Raw genomic sequence first — 17,763 nt, forward strand, 5'->3', positions numbered from 1 at the left:
GAGGACATTGAACCCCTCAGAGAAATCACTAGTCGGAAATGCGAATGAAATCAACCCCCCCCCAATTTTTTTGCCAGTCTAATGGGCAAAAAAATGATAATATCAAAGTTTGAGAAAAATGTAGGGTAAAAGAACCACCTCACCCCTACACACTATAAATGGAATGTAAATTTGTATAGTCTTTGGAAGGTAGTTTGGCGTTTGTGTATAAAAACTAAAATGCTCGGGCCTCCCTGGTGGCGCAGCAGTTGAGCGCTGGGTTGCGAAGCTGCCCGCAGCCTCTGCAGCGCCGGTTCAATCCCCAGCCACCGGGCGACGGTCCCACATGGCACGCAAACCTCTCCTGCTGCCCACTGCTCCCCTCAGCAGTGTACTTCGTCTCTCTGCCTGTTCTACTCTTCACTCTGGTGAATTCTCTCATCTTCGCGTGCCTCTGACTGTACCCAATGCTTGTATAAATAAATAAATAAATCTTTAAAAAAAAAAAACGAAACTAAAATGCTCATGTTCTTTGATACAAGAGTCCTACTCTGAAGACTCTCCCTTACAGATATATGTACTTGAAAAAAGCTCACTATAGTGTTATTTGTAATATCAAAAGTTTGGAAAAAGCATAATTGCCTGAGAATAGGGACTAGATAAATTAGGATAAATTCATGTAATGAAATACTATGAAACCATGTAAGAAAATAAAGTAGTTTGATATATTGTTATCTGGAAAGATAGTATGTTAAGTGAATGAAGCAAGTTATAGCACAACCCACTTCCTAGAAAGAAATAAATGGACGAAAGTATATACTGTATAATTTTAGGAAAATGTCAGAAGTATATGATGAAACATACAAATAACAGTGGTTACCTCAGGGAGAATAAACCTGGAAGTATACAGGGATTTTTTTGTTTTCAATTTATGTATGAATATACATTATGGATTATGGGATATTTTCACTCCCTTTTTGTATTTTTCTAGAGTTTTATTTTATTTTTTTAAATTTTATTTATTTATTTATACAAGCACTGGGTACAGTCAGAAGCACGGAAGGGTGAGAGAATTCACCAGAGCCAGAGAGGGGAACAGAACAGGCAGACCAGTGAAATACACTGCTGAGGGGAGCAGTGGGCAGCAGGAGAGGTCTGCGCGCCATGTGGGACCCTAGCCGGTGGCTGGAGATGGAACCGGCGCTGCAGAGGCTGTGGGCAGCTTCGCAGCCCAGCACTCAACCGCTGCGCCACAGTGGAGGCCCTTTTCCAGAGTTTTAAATTAAAAAACAAGAATACTAAAAAATATTCCTATGGCGTGCTATAAATAAAAATAATAGGAATGAGTATTTTGAAAAAATATTTATATCCCAGCTATTAACCTGATTTTTGAGTTTAGATATAATTGACTCAAGCTAACCTTATACAACATGAAAAAAATGCTTTTCCAACATTTCTGAGAATTTCTGTGGATCACAGTGGCTTTTATTTTTGAGTTTTTGCTTTGGCGTCATTCCAGACTTGTTCATTTTTCACCTCTGAGAAGCTGTTCTCTCCTTTCTGCTCCATGCTATATCCGGGTAGAACTTAGCCTTCTTCCTTTGATTTCTCCCCTCCCCCAAACATTCATGTTAGTCATTTATATGTTTAGCACCCTTTTCTGAAGATATGGGGAGAAGAAAGGATTTGCATTTAAAATATTGTAAATTTTAAGAGGAATGTAACCTTCCTTTTTAAAAGGCCTTCAGTCACTAACCTTTCTCACCTTTCCTTGTCATGAAGACCAGAGTCCATATGGTCATGTGGTCTTTCTTTCTTGTATTAGCTCCTAACTTATCTTCTCTTGTATCATGTTTCTGTTGTTTGTCTATTTCCTGAATTCTGTGTCTTAACTTAGGCAGAGAAAGTTAGGTGCCTCTTCTATTTCCTAATGTCCTTGAAGCCTCATCTTCCCCAACCAAAACAACCTATCAAGATATATTTCTCAGCAAAAATGGTTACCTCCCCAAGAAGAACTCTGGTGCTTGCTGTTAAAATAATAATTTCCTCTCTTTTACTGCATACTATGGTTATAAGTGTAACTGATAAAATAATTAGCCCATTGATTATTAACTCTTCCTGTTTTGTTTTGTTTTGTTTTTTCCTTAGTAAAGTCTTATTCTTTAGTCAGTGGTGTTGCTAGATGAGTCTTAATTGACCTTGGTTTAAGCTGTGAAACATAACAGTTGTGAAATATTGGCATTATGATATTTAATCACTTTTTCATTTTATTAGGGGCAGGGAGCAAATAACATGATTAAGCAAGAACCTTTGTTAAAAAGTTGTTTTGCAATGAAAATTTCAGCAGAAAGACAATTCATGAAATTGCAAGTTATTTTTTCTTTATAGAGTTTAGCCTAACAGTGGACCTATGAAAACATGGCTATAGGGCCTCCCCTGGTGGCGCGGTGGTTGAGCGATGGGCTGTGAAGCTGCCCGCAGCCTCTGCAGCGCTAGTTCGATCCCCGGTCACCGGCAAGAGTTCCCACATGGCGCAACAGACCTCTCCTGCTGCGCCCGCTGCTCCCCTCAGCAGTGTGTTTCGTCAGTTTGCCTATTCTGTTCCCCACTCTGGCTCTGGTGAATTCTCTCACCCTCCCACACTTCTAACTGTACCCAGTGCTTGTATAAATAAATACATCTTTAAAAAAAAGAGAGAGAGAGAAAAATGGCTATATATAAGGTCCTGTGGCATTAGGAGACCCTATCTAAAGTGATTGTAAGATTTAAATATTATCTGTAAAAGGCATTATGGCATACTTGATAGGAAGAAAGCTTTTGGTGTTAGAAAAACCTAAATTAAAATTTGGATTCTGCCATTTACTATAGTAACTTCGGACATAATATACTTAACTCTAGTGAGCCTCAGTTTCCTCATTCGTAAAATGAAGATAATAACAATATAAAACATGTAGTTGATAGTATGGTGTCCTGTGCATAGTAAATAATCAGCACATTGTAACAGTGGAATTTTAGCTATAATTATTTTCATAATACTTATTCTTATGTTTTTACTATGAAATACTTTTCAAATGGTTGCATTTTATTTTTAAAAAATTCAATAGAAGTGACTGCATTATAACATTATATAAATTACAAGTGTGCATGGCCTATCTTTAAATTCACGTGAACTCCCAGGATTGCCAGCAATCCTGTATTTTCCTAGTTGGATATTGTCCATTCTCCAAAGTCACTATCATCATCTTTTTATTTCAAGTTTCAATAACCTTCCTCTCTTTTTTCTCAGATATAAGCTTGTTTCTTATTTTACTGAGAAAATAGAAATAGTTAGGAGAGAACTTTCACATCCTCCACCTACAAATCTATGACTCTGACTCTAGGTGTCACCTTACACTCTGCTTTTCTTCCTGTTACAATGGAAAATGACCAATCCTTCCGTTTGTGTACAGAAACCCATACCTTTTTGTGGACTCACAGACTTAACACTTATAGCTATCTGCCCTTACTCTTCAATAATCATATTTAACCTTTCATATTAAATAATTTTCATCAGCTTGCAAACATATCATCATAAATTCTATATTAAAAATAATTCCTTTTTCCTTTCATTCATTCATATTTTCATCATTCCATTTTCCTTTTCCCTTAAAGAAAAGCTCTTTTGAAAGCATGTCTTTACCTCAAACAGGTTTTTCTTTTTTTTTAATTTTAACTTTTTTTTTTTTTTTAAAGAAGATTTATTTATTTATTTATACAAGCACTGGGTACAGTCAGAAGCGCGGGAGAGTGAGAGAATTCACCAGAGCCAGAGTGGGGAAGAGAACAGGCAGAGTGATGAATTACACTGCTGAGGGGAGCAGCAGGTGGTAGGAGAGGTCTGACGCTCCATGTGGGACCCTCGCCGGTTGTATCGAACCAGCGCTGCAGAGGCTGTGGGCAGCTTCGCAGCCCAGCGCTCAACTACTGCGCCATCAAGGGAGGCCCTCAAACAGGTTTTTCAGTCAGGTTTTCTTTCCTGCTTCTCAACTGAAACTGCTCTTTCAAGGTTTCCACTGACTGTCATATTGCCAAATCCAGTGGTCAGTTCTCAGTCCCCATTTTATTTACTACAGCGGTGTTTGAGCAGACTGCTTCAGCTATCCTGGGGTGCTTTCTTACCTTGCTTCTGGAACATTATCCTTTCTTGGTTTTGCTTCAACTTCATTGGTCACTCCATAGTTTCTTTTATTGAATCTTTATCACCCCTGACTTCTAAGTGTTGATAAGTCCCATGTTCAATTCTTAGATATCTTTTCTCTATATACAAATCCTAGGTGGGCTATACCAGTCCCATTGCTTTTATTATCATCTTTTTAGTGATGATTCCTAAAGATATATGTTAAATCTCTATTTCTCACCTCCACACTTTATACCCTATTGCCTATACTATCAGTAAATTTTTGTTTGGATGTCTAATTGGTGTCCCAAATTTAATAGATTCCAACCTCCCCTCAATTTTACTTATTTTAGGAAATTGTGCTTCTAGTCTCCTCTAGTCAACCAAAAATCTTGGTGTCTTCCTTGACTTCCTTCTCTCACATCCAATCCATCTGCAAATCCTCTCAGCTTTCTCTTAGTATAGATCTGGAATTGGACCCTTTCTCATCACCTTTACCTGCTATCACCATGGTTCAAGCCATTACCTCTTTTACCTAGGTGACTGCAATAACTTCTTAACCAGTCTTCCTTCTTCCTCTCTTGGCCCTTACAATCTTTTTTCCATACAGCAGAGTTACACTTTAAAAACTTCATTTCTCTGTTAAATTTTTCCAGTGTCTTTCTATCATATGGGGAATTAAATCTAAAATCCTTACTGTGGTCTTCAAGACATGGAATGATTTGACTCCTAGCAATTGGTCTGATTTCATCTCCTACCACCTTCTCTCTCCCTCTTATATTCCAGCCTCAGCAGCCTTTTTTTTTTTTTCCACTCTTGTTTGAACACACCAAGCATACTCCTGCCTTCACACTTGCTGTTCTCTCTGCTTGAAATGTTCTTTGCCCCAATACTCACATAACTTGTTTCTTCATTCCATTCAGTTCTCCACTCAAATGCCAGTTATCATAGAAGGCTTCCTGACCATGCTATTTGGAATAGACCTGATTGACTATGTTCTTCCCTCCCTGCACCTCTATTATGTCTTTCCTTGTATTTTCTCCTATGGTGCTTATCACTATTTAGCATTTTCTATATCACTACTTAACATTTTCTGTTTATTATTTTCTCCTTTTTTAGGGGTAAGCAACTTGTTTTGCTTATTGCTGCATCCCTAGAACTTAGATTATATCCCCGTGGCTTTCAGTGTTTGTTGAATGAACAAATGAATTGTTTTTTCCTCCATCAGGTACCCTTTTATCTTACTGATGCACTTTTTCCTTGGGAAAAAACAATCTTTTTTTTTTTTTTTTTAAGATTTATTTATTTATTATTTATACAAGCACTGGGTACAGTCAGAAGCACGGGAGGGTGAGAGAATCCACCAGAGCCAGAGCGGGGAGCAGAACAGGCAGAAGGACTGAACTACACTGCTGAGGGGAGCAGCAGGCGGCAGGAGAGGTCTGCACGCCATGTGGGACCCTCCTCCGATGGCCGGGGAGCAGCCGGGGATCGAACCGGCGCTGCAGAGGCTGCGGGCAGCTTCCCAACCCAGTGCTCAACCACTGCACCACCGGGGAGGCCCGGGAAAAAACAATCTTTTTAAAAAATTGTGGTTAAATACACATGACATAGTCTGCCATGTTAACCATTTTGAAGTGAAGAGTTAAGTGACATTAAAGACATTCACACTGTTTTACAACCATCACCACCATCCCTATCCAGAACACTTTCATCTTGCAAGACTAAAGTCTGTATTCACTAAACAACTCTGTATTCTGCCTTACCTCTCAACCTCTGGAAACCACTATTCCACTTTCTGTGTCAATAGGAAGTCTTTTTATTACCTACCAGAACATATGTTTTGAATATTTTGAGAATAAAGCCACCCCATAGGTTTCTTTTAGTGAGTATTTATTGAATAACTGCCCTAATTTGGTACTGTGCTGGGTACCCCAGGGATACACAAATAGTGTCTTCCACAGTTCTGCTTTGCTGGAATCAAGAATTGTGCACATTTTCTTAATACCATTCCATATCTCATTGTTAAACTCTGACATTGAAAACTGAGATGTTTGCTTATGAATGCTATTTTTTGTAGCCATTTTCTGCTTTTTCCTCCTTTTTGTCTGGCCATTTCAAATTGATGGGAAAATATGCAATTTTAGATTAAATTCACATAATATGAAGTTAGCCGTTTTTAAGGGGGAACATTCATTGCCATTTAGTACATTCAGAATGTTGTGCAACCTCTCCCTCTATCTAGTGCTAAAACATTTTAATTTGTCTACAAGAAAACCCCATATTCCTTAAGCAGTTGTTCTCCCTCTAATCTGTGTCTTGTCTTTAAGGATATCTCTTTCTGGGTATCTCATATAAATGAAATCATACGGTATGTGACCTTTTGCCTGACTTATTTCACTTAGTGTAATGGTTTCAAGGTTCATTCATATTTTTGCATGTGTATCAGAACTTTATTCCTTTTTATCCATTCATCTGCTGATCAGTATGTGGGCTGTTTCTACCTTTTGGTATTGTGATAGTGCTGTGGTGAGCATGCACAAATATTTGTTTGTTTATTTATTTATTTATTTTTGTATATATACCTAGAATTGGAATTGCTGGGTTAAATGGTAATTCTACGTGTAGCTATTCTACGTGGAATTGCCTAAGCATTTTCTGTAATAGCCAAACCATTTTTTGTTCCCACCATCAATGTAGAGGGTTTCAACCCATCTCTCCACATCTTCACTAGTACTTGTTATTTTCCACTTTTATTATTATTATAGCTATCATAGTGGATGTGCAATCATTTTGGTTTTGATTGCATTTCCCCACTGACTAATGATGTTGAATATCTTTTCATGTGCTTGCTGGACACTTGTATATCTATTTTGGAGGGAAAAAAATTATTCTGACAACTGTTACATATTTGATGAAATTTCCTGTTTGGATCAAATTTCTCTTGATTATAGCCCTAGTGTATGTTATTAGAACAGGAGTTGGTAAACTATGGCTCATAAGTTGTGCATGGTTTTTACATTTTAAATGGTTGGAGGAGAAATCAAAAGAAGAAGTATTCATGACACAGGAAAAAAACTTGAAATTTAAATTTCAGTGTCCATAAATAAAGCTTAATTAAAACACACAGCTACACCCATTCATTTACTTATTATTTGTGGCTGCTTTCACACCACAGCAGCAGAGTCGAGGAGTTGCAATAGAGGCCACAAGGCCCACCAAGCCTAAAAAATTTACTATCTGATTTTTTTAGAAGACTGAACTTCTGTGCTGACACTGTGTACTCATTTGCCGTAGGATACTAAAACAAAAATACCATAGATTAGATGCTACAAGCAGCTGAAATTTATTTCTCATGGTTCTAAAACTAGGATATACAAGATCAAGGTGCCAGTAAATTGTTTGGTGAGGCTCTGTTTCTGGTTCATATACATCAATCATCTTTGTCCTTACATGGCAGGAGGAAGCAGGGGAGTAGGATCTCTTTTATAAGGCTGATAATCTTATAAGGACTCCACCCTCAGTAACTAATTACCTTCCAAAGGCCCTGCCTTCCAGTGCCATGACATTGGGGGTTAGGTTTTTATAAAAACCATTGGGGTGAAACACAAACATTCAGTCAATTGCACCCTCTATTAGAGAGTCCTTGTTTTGGGCCTCCCTGGTGGTGCAAGGGGTTAAGCACAGCACTGTGAAGCTATCCACAGCCTCTGCAGGATGAGTTAGATCCCCAGGCTGGCCAGGAAGCAACCCACATGGTGCTGCAGACCTCTCCTGTCTTGCCCTCTCCTCCCCTCCAGCCGTGTACTTCGGTCAATCTGCCTATTCTGTTCCCCACTCTGTCTTTGGTGAATCCTCTCACTCCCTGCACCTCTGGCCTGTACCCCAGTTCTTGTATGCATAAATAAATAAATATTTTTTAAAAATATTTATTTGTTCCTAGTTTGTTCCTAGTTTCAGATCATTTCACACTCCTGATCTCTGATGACCAGAGAAGCCCTTAAGAGAGTAAGGTGCTTGTGGAGAGAGTACTTAATTTAGTTCTCATAGATGACCAAAAGTTGTTTATTTTGATAGATAGGTACTAAACTCCAAAGTTAAAGTATCAATGATGGGAGCCAAATGTAAAATTTCTAAAGTATCTCTTGAATTTCAACACTGTCATTAGGAGTCATCTCCTTTCAATAAGGTTCAACTGTTATAATATATTATTTGTGGTAAAAATAAGGGAGTTTGATGAATTCACCTCTATAGATTCTTTTTACCCTAAATTCTGAAATACTGTGGTTCTGACATTAATTGTTGGAATGTCATTATGTTGCTCAATAGCCCATTGAATTCACAGAGGTATCCTGTATTCCAGAACTTATTAATGCCCTTCTGTAATAGAATTATTTTGAAAATTTGTCTGGACTGTTAACCTAAGAAGGGGCGTCTTCTCACACTTCAAGCATTCTTTGATTTTTTTTTTAAATAAGAGACTTGACAACCAAGTTGAGTAGGTTACTCACATTGACTTCAATAATGTGCATTTTGTTAGGCGGAGACTGTTGAGCCTAGTCATTGTCATGCTGTGTGTAGGCCTTTTAAACACATAGTGACTTAATGAATTATCTTCTGGATCAAAAATACTAATTTCTCCAGTAATGTTACTCTAAACTGGATATATCCAAATATTAATCTTATTATGGAAGCTATACACAGAGTGATATTCACTTAATTTTTTTCTATTTATTCAGTTATTTATTGAGCAAATATTATTCCTGGCACTCTTCCGTGTAGATTTTTGTTCTATAGTTAAGTGAAACTGAACTTTTCTTTTTAAAGATTTATTTTTTATTTATACAAGTGCTGAGGTACAGGCCAGATGTGCAGGAGGGTGAGAGGATTCACCAGACACAGAGCCGGGAACAGAACAGGCAGACTGAGGAAACACTCTGCTGAGGGGAGCAACGGGCAAGACAGGAGAGGTCTCCTTTGCCATGCGGGAATTTTGCTGGTCTGCTGGGATCAAACCCACACTGCAGAGGCTGCAGACAGCTTCACAGTGCACTGCTTAACTGCCTGCGCCACCAGGGAGGCCCTGGAAACTGAATTTTAAAAAAAAATTTTTTATTATTTAAATTTTATTTTTTATATTCCCCATACAATTACAACCCCCTTATTTTGACCCCAAGCCCTTCTTTCCCCGCCCCCCACCACCCATAGAGTGAGTGTCTCTGGTTCATTGTTGATTTTGATATTTTCTTTCTTATATTCTTTTTCCTGGTCCCTTATTTAAGTTTTCTAGATTCCTGCTATGAGTGAGACCATCTGGTATTTTTCTTTTTCTTTCTGGCTTATTTCACTGAGCATGATCCCTTCCAGCGCCATCCATGTTGCTGCAAATTGCATGTGTTTATCTTTTTTGAATGCTGAGTAATATTCCATGGTGTATATGTACCACATCTTCTTGATCCAGTCATCTATTTTTGGGCATTTGGGTTGTTTCCAAAGCTTAGCTATTGTAAATAGTGCTGCTATAAACATAGGCGTGCAGGTGCTCTTTGGAATTGATGTTTCTGTGTCCTTTGGGTAAATACCTAGGAGTGGAATTGCTGGATCATATGGAAGCTCTATGTTTAGTAGGTCAAGAAATCTCCACACAGCTCTCCACAGTGGTTGGACCAGTTTGCACTCCCACCAACAGTGCAGGAGAGTTCCTTTTTCTCCGCAACCTCGCCAACATTTGTTGTTGCTAGTTTTTTTAATATGTGCCATTCTCACTGGTGTGAGATGGTATCTCATGGTAGTTTTGATTTGCATTTCCCTGATTACAAGTGATGTTGAACATTTTTTCATATGCCTGTTGGCCATTTGCATTTCCTCTTCAGAGAAGTTTCTTTTTAGCTCTTCTACCCATATTTTGACTGGATTATTTTCTTTGTTGTTGTTGAGTTTCATCAGCTCTTTGCAGATTTTTGTGATCAGTCCTTTATCATTAGTGTTGGGTGCAAAAATGTTCTCCCAGTCGGTGGAGTTTCTCTTTGATTTTGTTATTGTCTCTTTTGCTGTGTAGAAGCTCTTTAATTTGATGTAGTCCCAGCTGTTTATCTTTGCCTTCACTATCACTGCTTTGGGTGATGTGTCTGTAAAGATGTCTTTGATGTGCATATCATGTAGTGTTTCGCCTATATTTCCTTCTATGCATTTTATGGTTTCAGGTCTTATGTCTAGTTCTTTAATCCATTTTGAGTTGGTTTTTGTGCACAGTGTTAGGTAGTAGTCAAGCTTCATTCTTTTGCACGCAGCGACTCAGTTTTCCCAGCACCATTTATTAAACAAACTTTCTTTGTTCCAGTGCATATTCTTTGCTCCTTTGTCAAAGATTAGTTGACCATAAATCTGTGGGTTTATTTCTGGATTTTCTATTCGATTCTATTGGTCTGTATGTCTGTTCTTGTTCCAGTACCATGCAGTTTTGATGATTATAGCTTTGTAGTATAGTTTGAAGTCTGGGAGTGTGATGCCTCCATTCCCTTCTTTTTTTTTCAGAAGAGCTTTGGCTATTTGGGGTTTTTGGTGATTCCATATGAATTTCATCAATAATTGTTCTATTTCTTTGAAGAATGACATTGAAGTTTTTATTGGAATAGCATTGAATCTGTATATTGCTTTTAGTAGGATGGCCATTTTAATAATGTTTATTCTTCCAATCCATGAGCAGGGGATGTCTTTCCATTTCTTTGTGTCTTCTTCTATTTCTTTTAACAGTGTTTTATAGTTTTCTTTGTATAGGTCCTTTACCTCTTTTATTATATTTATTCCCAAGTATTTGATTTTTTTTTTGTTTCAATAATAAAAGGGATTTTTTTTTTATTTCTTCAGATTTATTGTTTGTATATAGGAAGGCTACTGACTTTTCCGTGTTGATTTTGTATCCTGCCACTTTACTGAACTGATTGATGAGTTGAATTAGTTTTTCTGTGGAGCTTTTGGGGTTTTCTATGTATATTATCATATCATCTGCAAATAGTGATAGTTTGACTTCTTCTTTTCTTATTTGGATTCCTTGTATGTCTTTCTCTTGTCTTATTGCTCTGGCTAGGACTTCCAGTATTATATTGAAAAGCAGTGGTGAGAGTGGACATCCTTGTCTTGTTCCAGATCTTAATGGGAATGCTTTCAGCTTTTCGCCGTTGAGAATGATACTGGCTATTGGCTTGTCATATATGGCCTTTATGATGTTGAGGTATGTTTGGAAACTGAATTTTTTTTAAAGATTTATTTATTTATGCATACAAGAGCTGGGGTACAGGCCAGAGATGCAGTGGGTGGGGGGAGGGGTTGAAAGGATTCACGAGAGACAGTGTGAAGAACAGAACAGGCAGATTGACCAAAATACACTGCTGAAGAGAGTAGCGGGCGAGACAGAAGAAGTCTGCTGTGCCATGTGGGTTGCTCCCTGGCCAGCCGGGGATTGAACTCGTGCTGCAGAGGCTGAGGATTGCTTCATAATGTGGTGCTTAACCCCTTGCACCACCAGAGAGGCCCAGAAACTGAATGTTTTTTAAAGATTTATTTATTTATACATACAAGAACTGGAGTACAGACTGAAGGGGGGGGTGGCGGTGAGAGGATTCACCAGAGACAGAGTGGGGAACAGAACGGGCAGATTGACTGAAATACATTGCTGAGGGGAGCAGCAGGCGAGTCAGGAGAGGTCTGCCGTGCCATGTGGGTAGCTCCCTGTTGGGGGATCAAACTTGTGCTGCAGTAGCTGCGGATAGCTTCTTAGGTTGTGTCTCAACCTCTTGCACCACCAGGGAGACCCTGAAAGTGAATTTTTATTTATTTATTTTTAAACTCTGTTTTAGGTTTATTTTTATTTATTTTTTTTTAAAGATTTATTTATTTATTTATACAAGCACTGGGTACAGTCGGAAGCACGGGAGGGTGAGAGAATTCACCAGAGCCAGAGCGGGGAACACAACAGGCAGACTGACGAAATACACTGCTAAGGGGAGCAGTGGGCGTGGCAGGAGAGGTCTGCGCTCCATGTGGGACCCTCGCCGGCTGGCCGGGGAATTGATCTGCTGCTGCAGAGGTTGCAGGCAGCTTTGCAACCCAGTGCTCAACCGCTGAGCCACCAGGGAGGCCCGAAAGTAAATTTTTAAAAGCAAAGTCCAATTCATTCCTAAAGAATGAACTTCCCATTTTTGTAGCTATTAGATTATGGATGAGATTTCATTAAGGTAATAGCCCCAAAACCTTAGAGGTTGCTTTCAGTGGGAGTTAACATTCCAAAATGAGTAGATACAATACTCTTGTCCCTCAGGGCCTTTTAGCTCTCAAACCAACTGAGCTGCTATAATTTCCAAAATACTTGTCTTCTGATGGCTATGTAAGGTTCTCTTAATGGCCATATAAACCTCTGGTAGCATTAGGCTAGTCTGTATCTTTTTTTATTTTTATTGGTCTCTGTACTTGAACTCCTTGATAGACAACTTTAAAGGAAGCTGATAAAGGAAGCTCACTTTAATAAAATAATTGTGTTTTGATACTTATTATTAGAAGCTGTGTTCCAAAATACTAATTTAAAGCCCAATCATTAAGGTTAAGATGGTTTGTTCATCACACTAGACAACTTATTTTGAGGCTGTTGTCAAGCCATACAGGCTATTGTTATTTCAAACATGTCTATCTCTGATGTATTCTTAGACGTTTTTTGAACCATCAGTATGATAGAGTTTTTTTTTTTTAGTATGATAGAGTTTTAATAAGCAGTTGAATAAATGATATTTGTTCACTGAAAAAGTGTTTGTTGCTGTTTAATCTACCTCCCCATATGAGATCTATAGTTTCCTTAGTAGTTTTTACCTGACTATCAAGAATTCCTACTCTACTTTCAAGGTAGTCTTACAACTGGATTTATTCTTATTCCAAAATCTTTAGTATTTTCTATTACTATATGGCCTGCTGTTTTTCTGATATGGAACTGAGGTGTTTAGAGAATGATTATATTAGGTGTTACTCCTACATCTTTTGGTCAGCTTAAAAAAAATGCTGATGCCTGGGTTGCACTCCATACCAATCAAATCAGAATGTAAGGGGTAAGAACCTAAGTGTTTTTTAAAAGGTCCCTAAGTGATTCCAGTGTGCAACAAGGTTTAGAACCCCTTGGCTTTACTTACTAACCATATAGCTTAGAGGCTCTCCCTCCCATTTCTCTATTTATTCTCTAGGATTTATTAGATAGCGTCATAATAATGCATTTTAGTTACTTGAAAAAGATGTTATACATATATAAGATATTATTGTTGTTATTACCACTATTACTATTTACATTGCAAAAAGTCACTTTTGTGGCAAATATAACAAGTTCTACCATTTTGACCATTTTTAAGTGTACAGTTCTGGGGCATTCAGTACAATCACATCGTTGTATTATACTATTACCACCATCCATCTTCAGAACTTTTCTCATCTTCCCAAACTGAAACTCCATCTCCATTACAAAGTAACACCCCTCTCTGCAGCCCCTCACAACAACCATTCTACACTGTCTCTATGAATTGGACTACTCTTGGCACTTCATATACATGGAAACATAGAGATTTTTGTTCTTTTATGACTGACAGACTTCTATTAGTGTAATATCTTCAAGGTTCATCCATGTTGGAGTATGAATGTATTAGTATTAGAATTTCCTCCTTTTTTGAGGCTAATAATATTTCATTATATGTATATACCACATTTTGTTTATCCATCTTTTGGCTGTTATAAAAAAATGCTGCTATTACCATGCAAAAATAAGAAGCCAATTTAAAGTAATGAACTAGGACCTCCCCGGTGGTGCAGCGGTTGAGCGCTGGCGCTGGGTTGCGAAGCTGCCCACAGCCTCTGCAGCCCAGTTCAGTCCCCAGCCGCCGGGTGAGGCACCCAAATGGTGTGCAGACCTCTCCTGCCGCCCGCTGCTCCCCTCAGCAGTGTACTTCGGTCCTTCTGCCTGCTCTGCTCCCGCTCTGGCTCTGGTGAATTCTCTCACCCTCCCGTGCTTCTGACTGTACCAGTGCTTGTATAAATAAATAAATAAATCTCAATAAATAAATAATGAACTGATAGCTTTTTCTCCCTCTACAAGATGCTCATCTGGATAAATTGCTTGTTCTTAATGGATATGTTGTAGTATAGTCCACCAGATGAGAGTGTCTCTGTCTTTTAATAAATATGACAAAAAGTAGGTACTATTCCAGATACTTTCAAGATTTATTTCAAAAGTGGTAGTAGTAATTTCACTTTATTGAATCAGAACTCATATCCAGGCTATAGATCAATCATATAGAAGCTGTTTATTTTTTTTTTAATTTTTTTTTAAATAATAAATTTTATTTTTATATTCCCCCATACAATTGCAAACGCCCCATTCTGACCCCAATCCTTCCCCTCCCGCCCCCCACCCCCCAAAAAGTGTCTCTGGTTCATAGTTTTTTGTTGATTTTGATTTTCACTTTCTTATATTCATTTTCCTGGTCCCTTATTTAAGTTTTCTAGATTCCTGCTATGAGTGAGACCATCCGGTATTTTTCTTTTTCTTTTTGGCTTATTTCGCTGAGCATGATCCCTTCCAGCGCCATCCATGTTGCTGCAAATTGCATGTGTTTATCTTTTTTGAATGCTGAGTAATATTCCATGGTATATATGTACCACATCTTCTTGATCCAGTCATCTATTTTTGGGCATTTGGGTTGTTTCCAAAGCTTAGCTATTGTAAACAGTGCTGCTATAAACATAGGGGTGCAGGTGCTCTTCGGAATTGATGATTCTGTGTTCTTTGGGTAAATACCTAGGAGTGAAATTGCTGGATCATATGGAAGCTCTATGTTTAGTAGGTCCAGAAATCTCCACACAGCTCTCCATAGTGGTTGGACCAGTTTTCACTCCCACCAACAGTGCAGAAGAGTTCCTTTTTCTCCACACCCTCGCCAACATTTGTTGTTGCTAGTTTTTTTAATATGTGCCATTCTCACTGGTGTGAGATGGTATCTCATGGTAGTTTTGATTTGCATTTCCCTGATTACAAGTGATGTTGAACATTTTTTCATATGCCTGTTGGCCATTTGCATTTCCTCTTCAGAGAAGTTTCTTTTTAGCTCTTCTGCCCATTTTTTGACTGGATTATTTTCTTTGTTGTTGTTGAGTTTCATCAGCTCTTTGCAGATTTTTGTGATCAGTCCTTTATCATTAGTGTTGGGTGCAAAAATGTTCTCCCAGTTGGTGGGGTTTCTCTTTGTTTTTGTTATTGTCTCTTTTGCTGTGCAGAAGCTCTTTAGTTTGATGTAGTCCCAGCTGTTTATCTTTGTCTTCACTATCACTGCTTTGGGTGATGTGTCTGTAAAGATGTCTTTGATGTGCAAATCCCGTAGTGTTTCGCCTATATTTCCTTCACATAGAAGCTGTTTAAAACAAATACAGAGGCAAACATCTCTGGATGTCTAGAATAAAATAAAGGACTTACAAAGTGCAAAATTGTAAGCTTCAAAACCAACCTGTAAAGGTGCCCTGGTCACATTGCTCTAGACGTTATAAACTAGTTAGATTAAATCTAGAGACTATGTCAGGATTCTTCTGTCTCTGCCTATGTTACTCGGACCATTTGGCTCTACATCTATCTATACATGATGGTCTTAGCTTTTTTGTATTACAGTACCTGAGCTATGAACTCACTTTTTTACTTTTTTCTACTTTTAATGAACCTTTGTCTCTTGACCTCCAGGAAAGATATACTTTCATTTTTACACTTTAGATAGGTGTTTTCATAAGATTTCAGTTGTGTATTCCATAAAGCTTTGCTCTTTCATTTTTCCACAGCCCCATCCACCTATCCTTACAGTATCAAAGAACTTTCCTTTGGTGTGTATATTTCACTTTAATTGTCTTGACACATTTCCTGACATTTTCACTTATAATAGTAGACAGTTGAAATGAAAGGAACCTTGGCAACACCACTGAAATGAAACTTTATTTATTTATTTAATTAATTAAATTAAAGAAATGAAACTTTGTCTTGGTCTTTTTGGATTGTGTCAATGTGCTTTAGCAGTACAGACTTGTTTTCAAATTAAGAATATAATGAGATATCATTTTATTATATTTCATTATATTTCCCTTTTATTTTTTTTAAAGATTTATTTTGTTTACATATATAAAAGCTGGGGTGTAGGACAGAGGTATGGGTGGTGAGAGGATTCACCAGAGACAGAGCTGGAGCAGAACAGCTGGATTGACTGAAATACATTGTTAAGGGGAGCAGTGGGAAAGACAGGAGAGGTCTGCTGCCCCATGTGGGTTAGCACCCTGCCAGGGATTGAACTAGTGCTGTAGTGGCTATGGATAGCTTCATAGTACTGAGACCCAATCCCTTTCGCCACCAGGGAGGCCCTGTATTTCCTTTTTATAAAAACAGGGTTTTTTTTTAAGATTTATTTATATATACGTACAAGAACTGGGGTATACAGGCCAGAGTTGTGGGGGCTGAGAGAATTCACTAGAGACAGTGGGGAGCGGAACAGGCAGATTGACTGAAATACACTGCTGAGGGGAGCAGCAGGCGAGCCAGGAGAGGTCTGCTGCGCCATGGGGTAGCTCCCTGGCCGGAGATTGAATTCGTGCTGCAGTGGCTGTGGTGAGCTTCATAGTTTGTGTCTTAACCCCTTGTGCCACCAGGGAGGCCCCTGTATTTCTTTTTTAAAGGAAATCCTTATTGTGTTTCCTCTTTACAAAACAATGCATCCTTAGTGTCCAAAATAAGAGAATATAATTTTAGAGCTAATTCTACAGGTGAAACATAACTAATTTGTTCTTTTTAGCTTAAGACTTATATATCAAACTCTATAGACTGAGAGACTAAGAGTGAATAAACAAATCTTTCTTTCTAGATCTTCATCTGCTGGTGGATGTGGCCTGCAAGCAGGAACACTTTCCAAAGGAGGAAGAATTAAAAGAGTGAGGAATGAATGACAAATGTGACATTGTGCACTAGCTGTAGCTGGAGGCAGACTAGTCTTGCACATGACATACTGTTGGGATTTTTTTTAGTTCTGTTAAGGAAAAAAAAGTATTTTTTGTTTGTTAATTGAGAATTTTGTTAATTGAGAATTGGGAATTTGGTATTTACTACAGTTGTTCAGTTCAGATTATTTACCTTGACAAACTACTAAACATCTAGCGGCCTCGTTTTCTTTTTTTTTTTTTTCTTCCCAGACCCCTTCCAAATGAAAAGTCCTGGCCTTCTGTTACAGTCAAGAAGCATCTAAAAACTGCTGCCTCTATGGTACTGGAGAATAATCTGTGTGTGTATTGATTTTGTCGTCTTGCCACTCTCAAACTGTAGTCAGCACAACTCCAGTGAGAATTTCAGTCTGTCTGTTTCATAGTACATTGTGATCCTTTTAGAGACAATTGTGAGAAAAAAAAGCATGTGAGGTGACCAAGATCACAGGTCTAAATGGGTCAGGAATTCCAGGGAAGAAACTCTGGGGAAGAGCTAATTTTCTAAGTGATTAACCAGGAAATGCTCTTACTTCCTAACCCAGCATTCTGTTTCAAGAGCAAGGCATCCGGACTTGGACCATTCATCACACTTAATA

The 17,763-nt window shown here is 38.3% G+C and overlaps 1 protein-coding gene across 1 annotated transcript in view; it reads left to right on the forward strand.

Annotated features, from left to right (window-relative positions):
• Positions 1-17,123, forward strand: part of HSF5 (heat shock transcription factor 5) — a gene marked incomplete at both ends in the record, with an annotated part of 44,677 nt that extends 27,554 nt beyond the window's left edge. The window contains one exon of the mRNA XM_084236463.1: positions 17,053-17,123. Coding sequence (XP_084092589.1) covers positions 17,053-17,123 — 71 coding nt within the window. The remainder of the gene's footprint in view (positions 1-17,052) is intronic.
• Positions 17,124-17,763: the final 640 nt, after the last annotated feature.

The sequence above is a fragment of the Talpa europaea genome (genome assembly GCF_964194135.1).
Source record: "Talpa europaea genome assembly, chromosome: 7".
Lineage (NCBI taxonomy): Eukaryota > Metazoa > Chordata > Mammalia > Eulipotyphla > Talpidae > Talpa > Talpa europaea.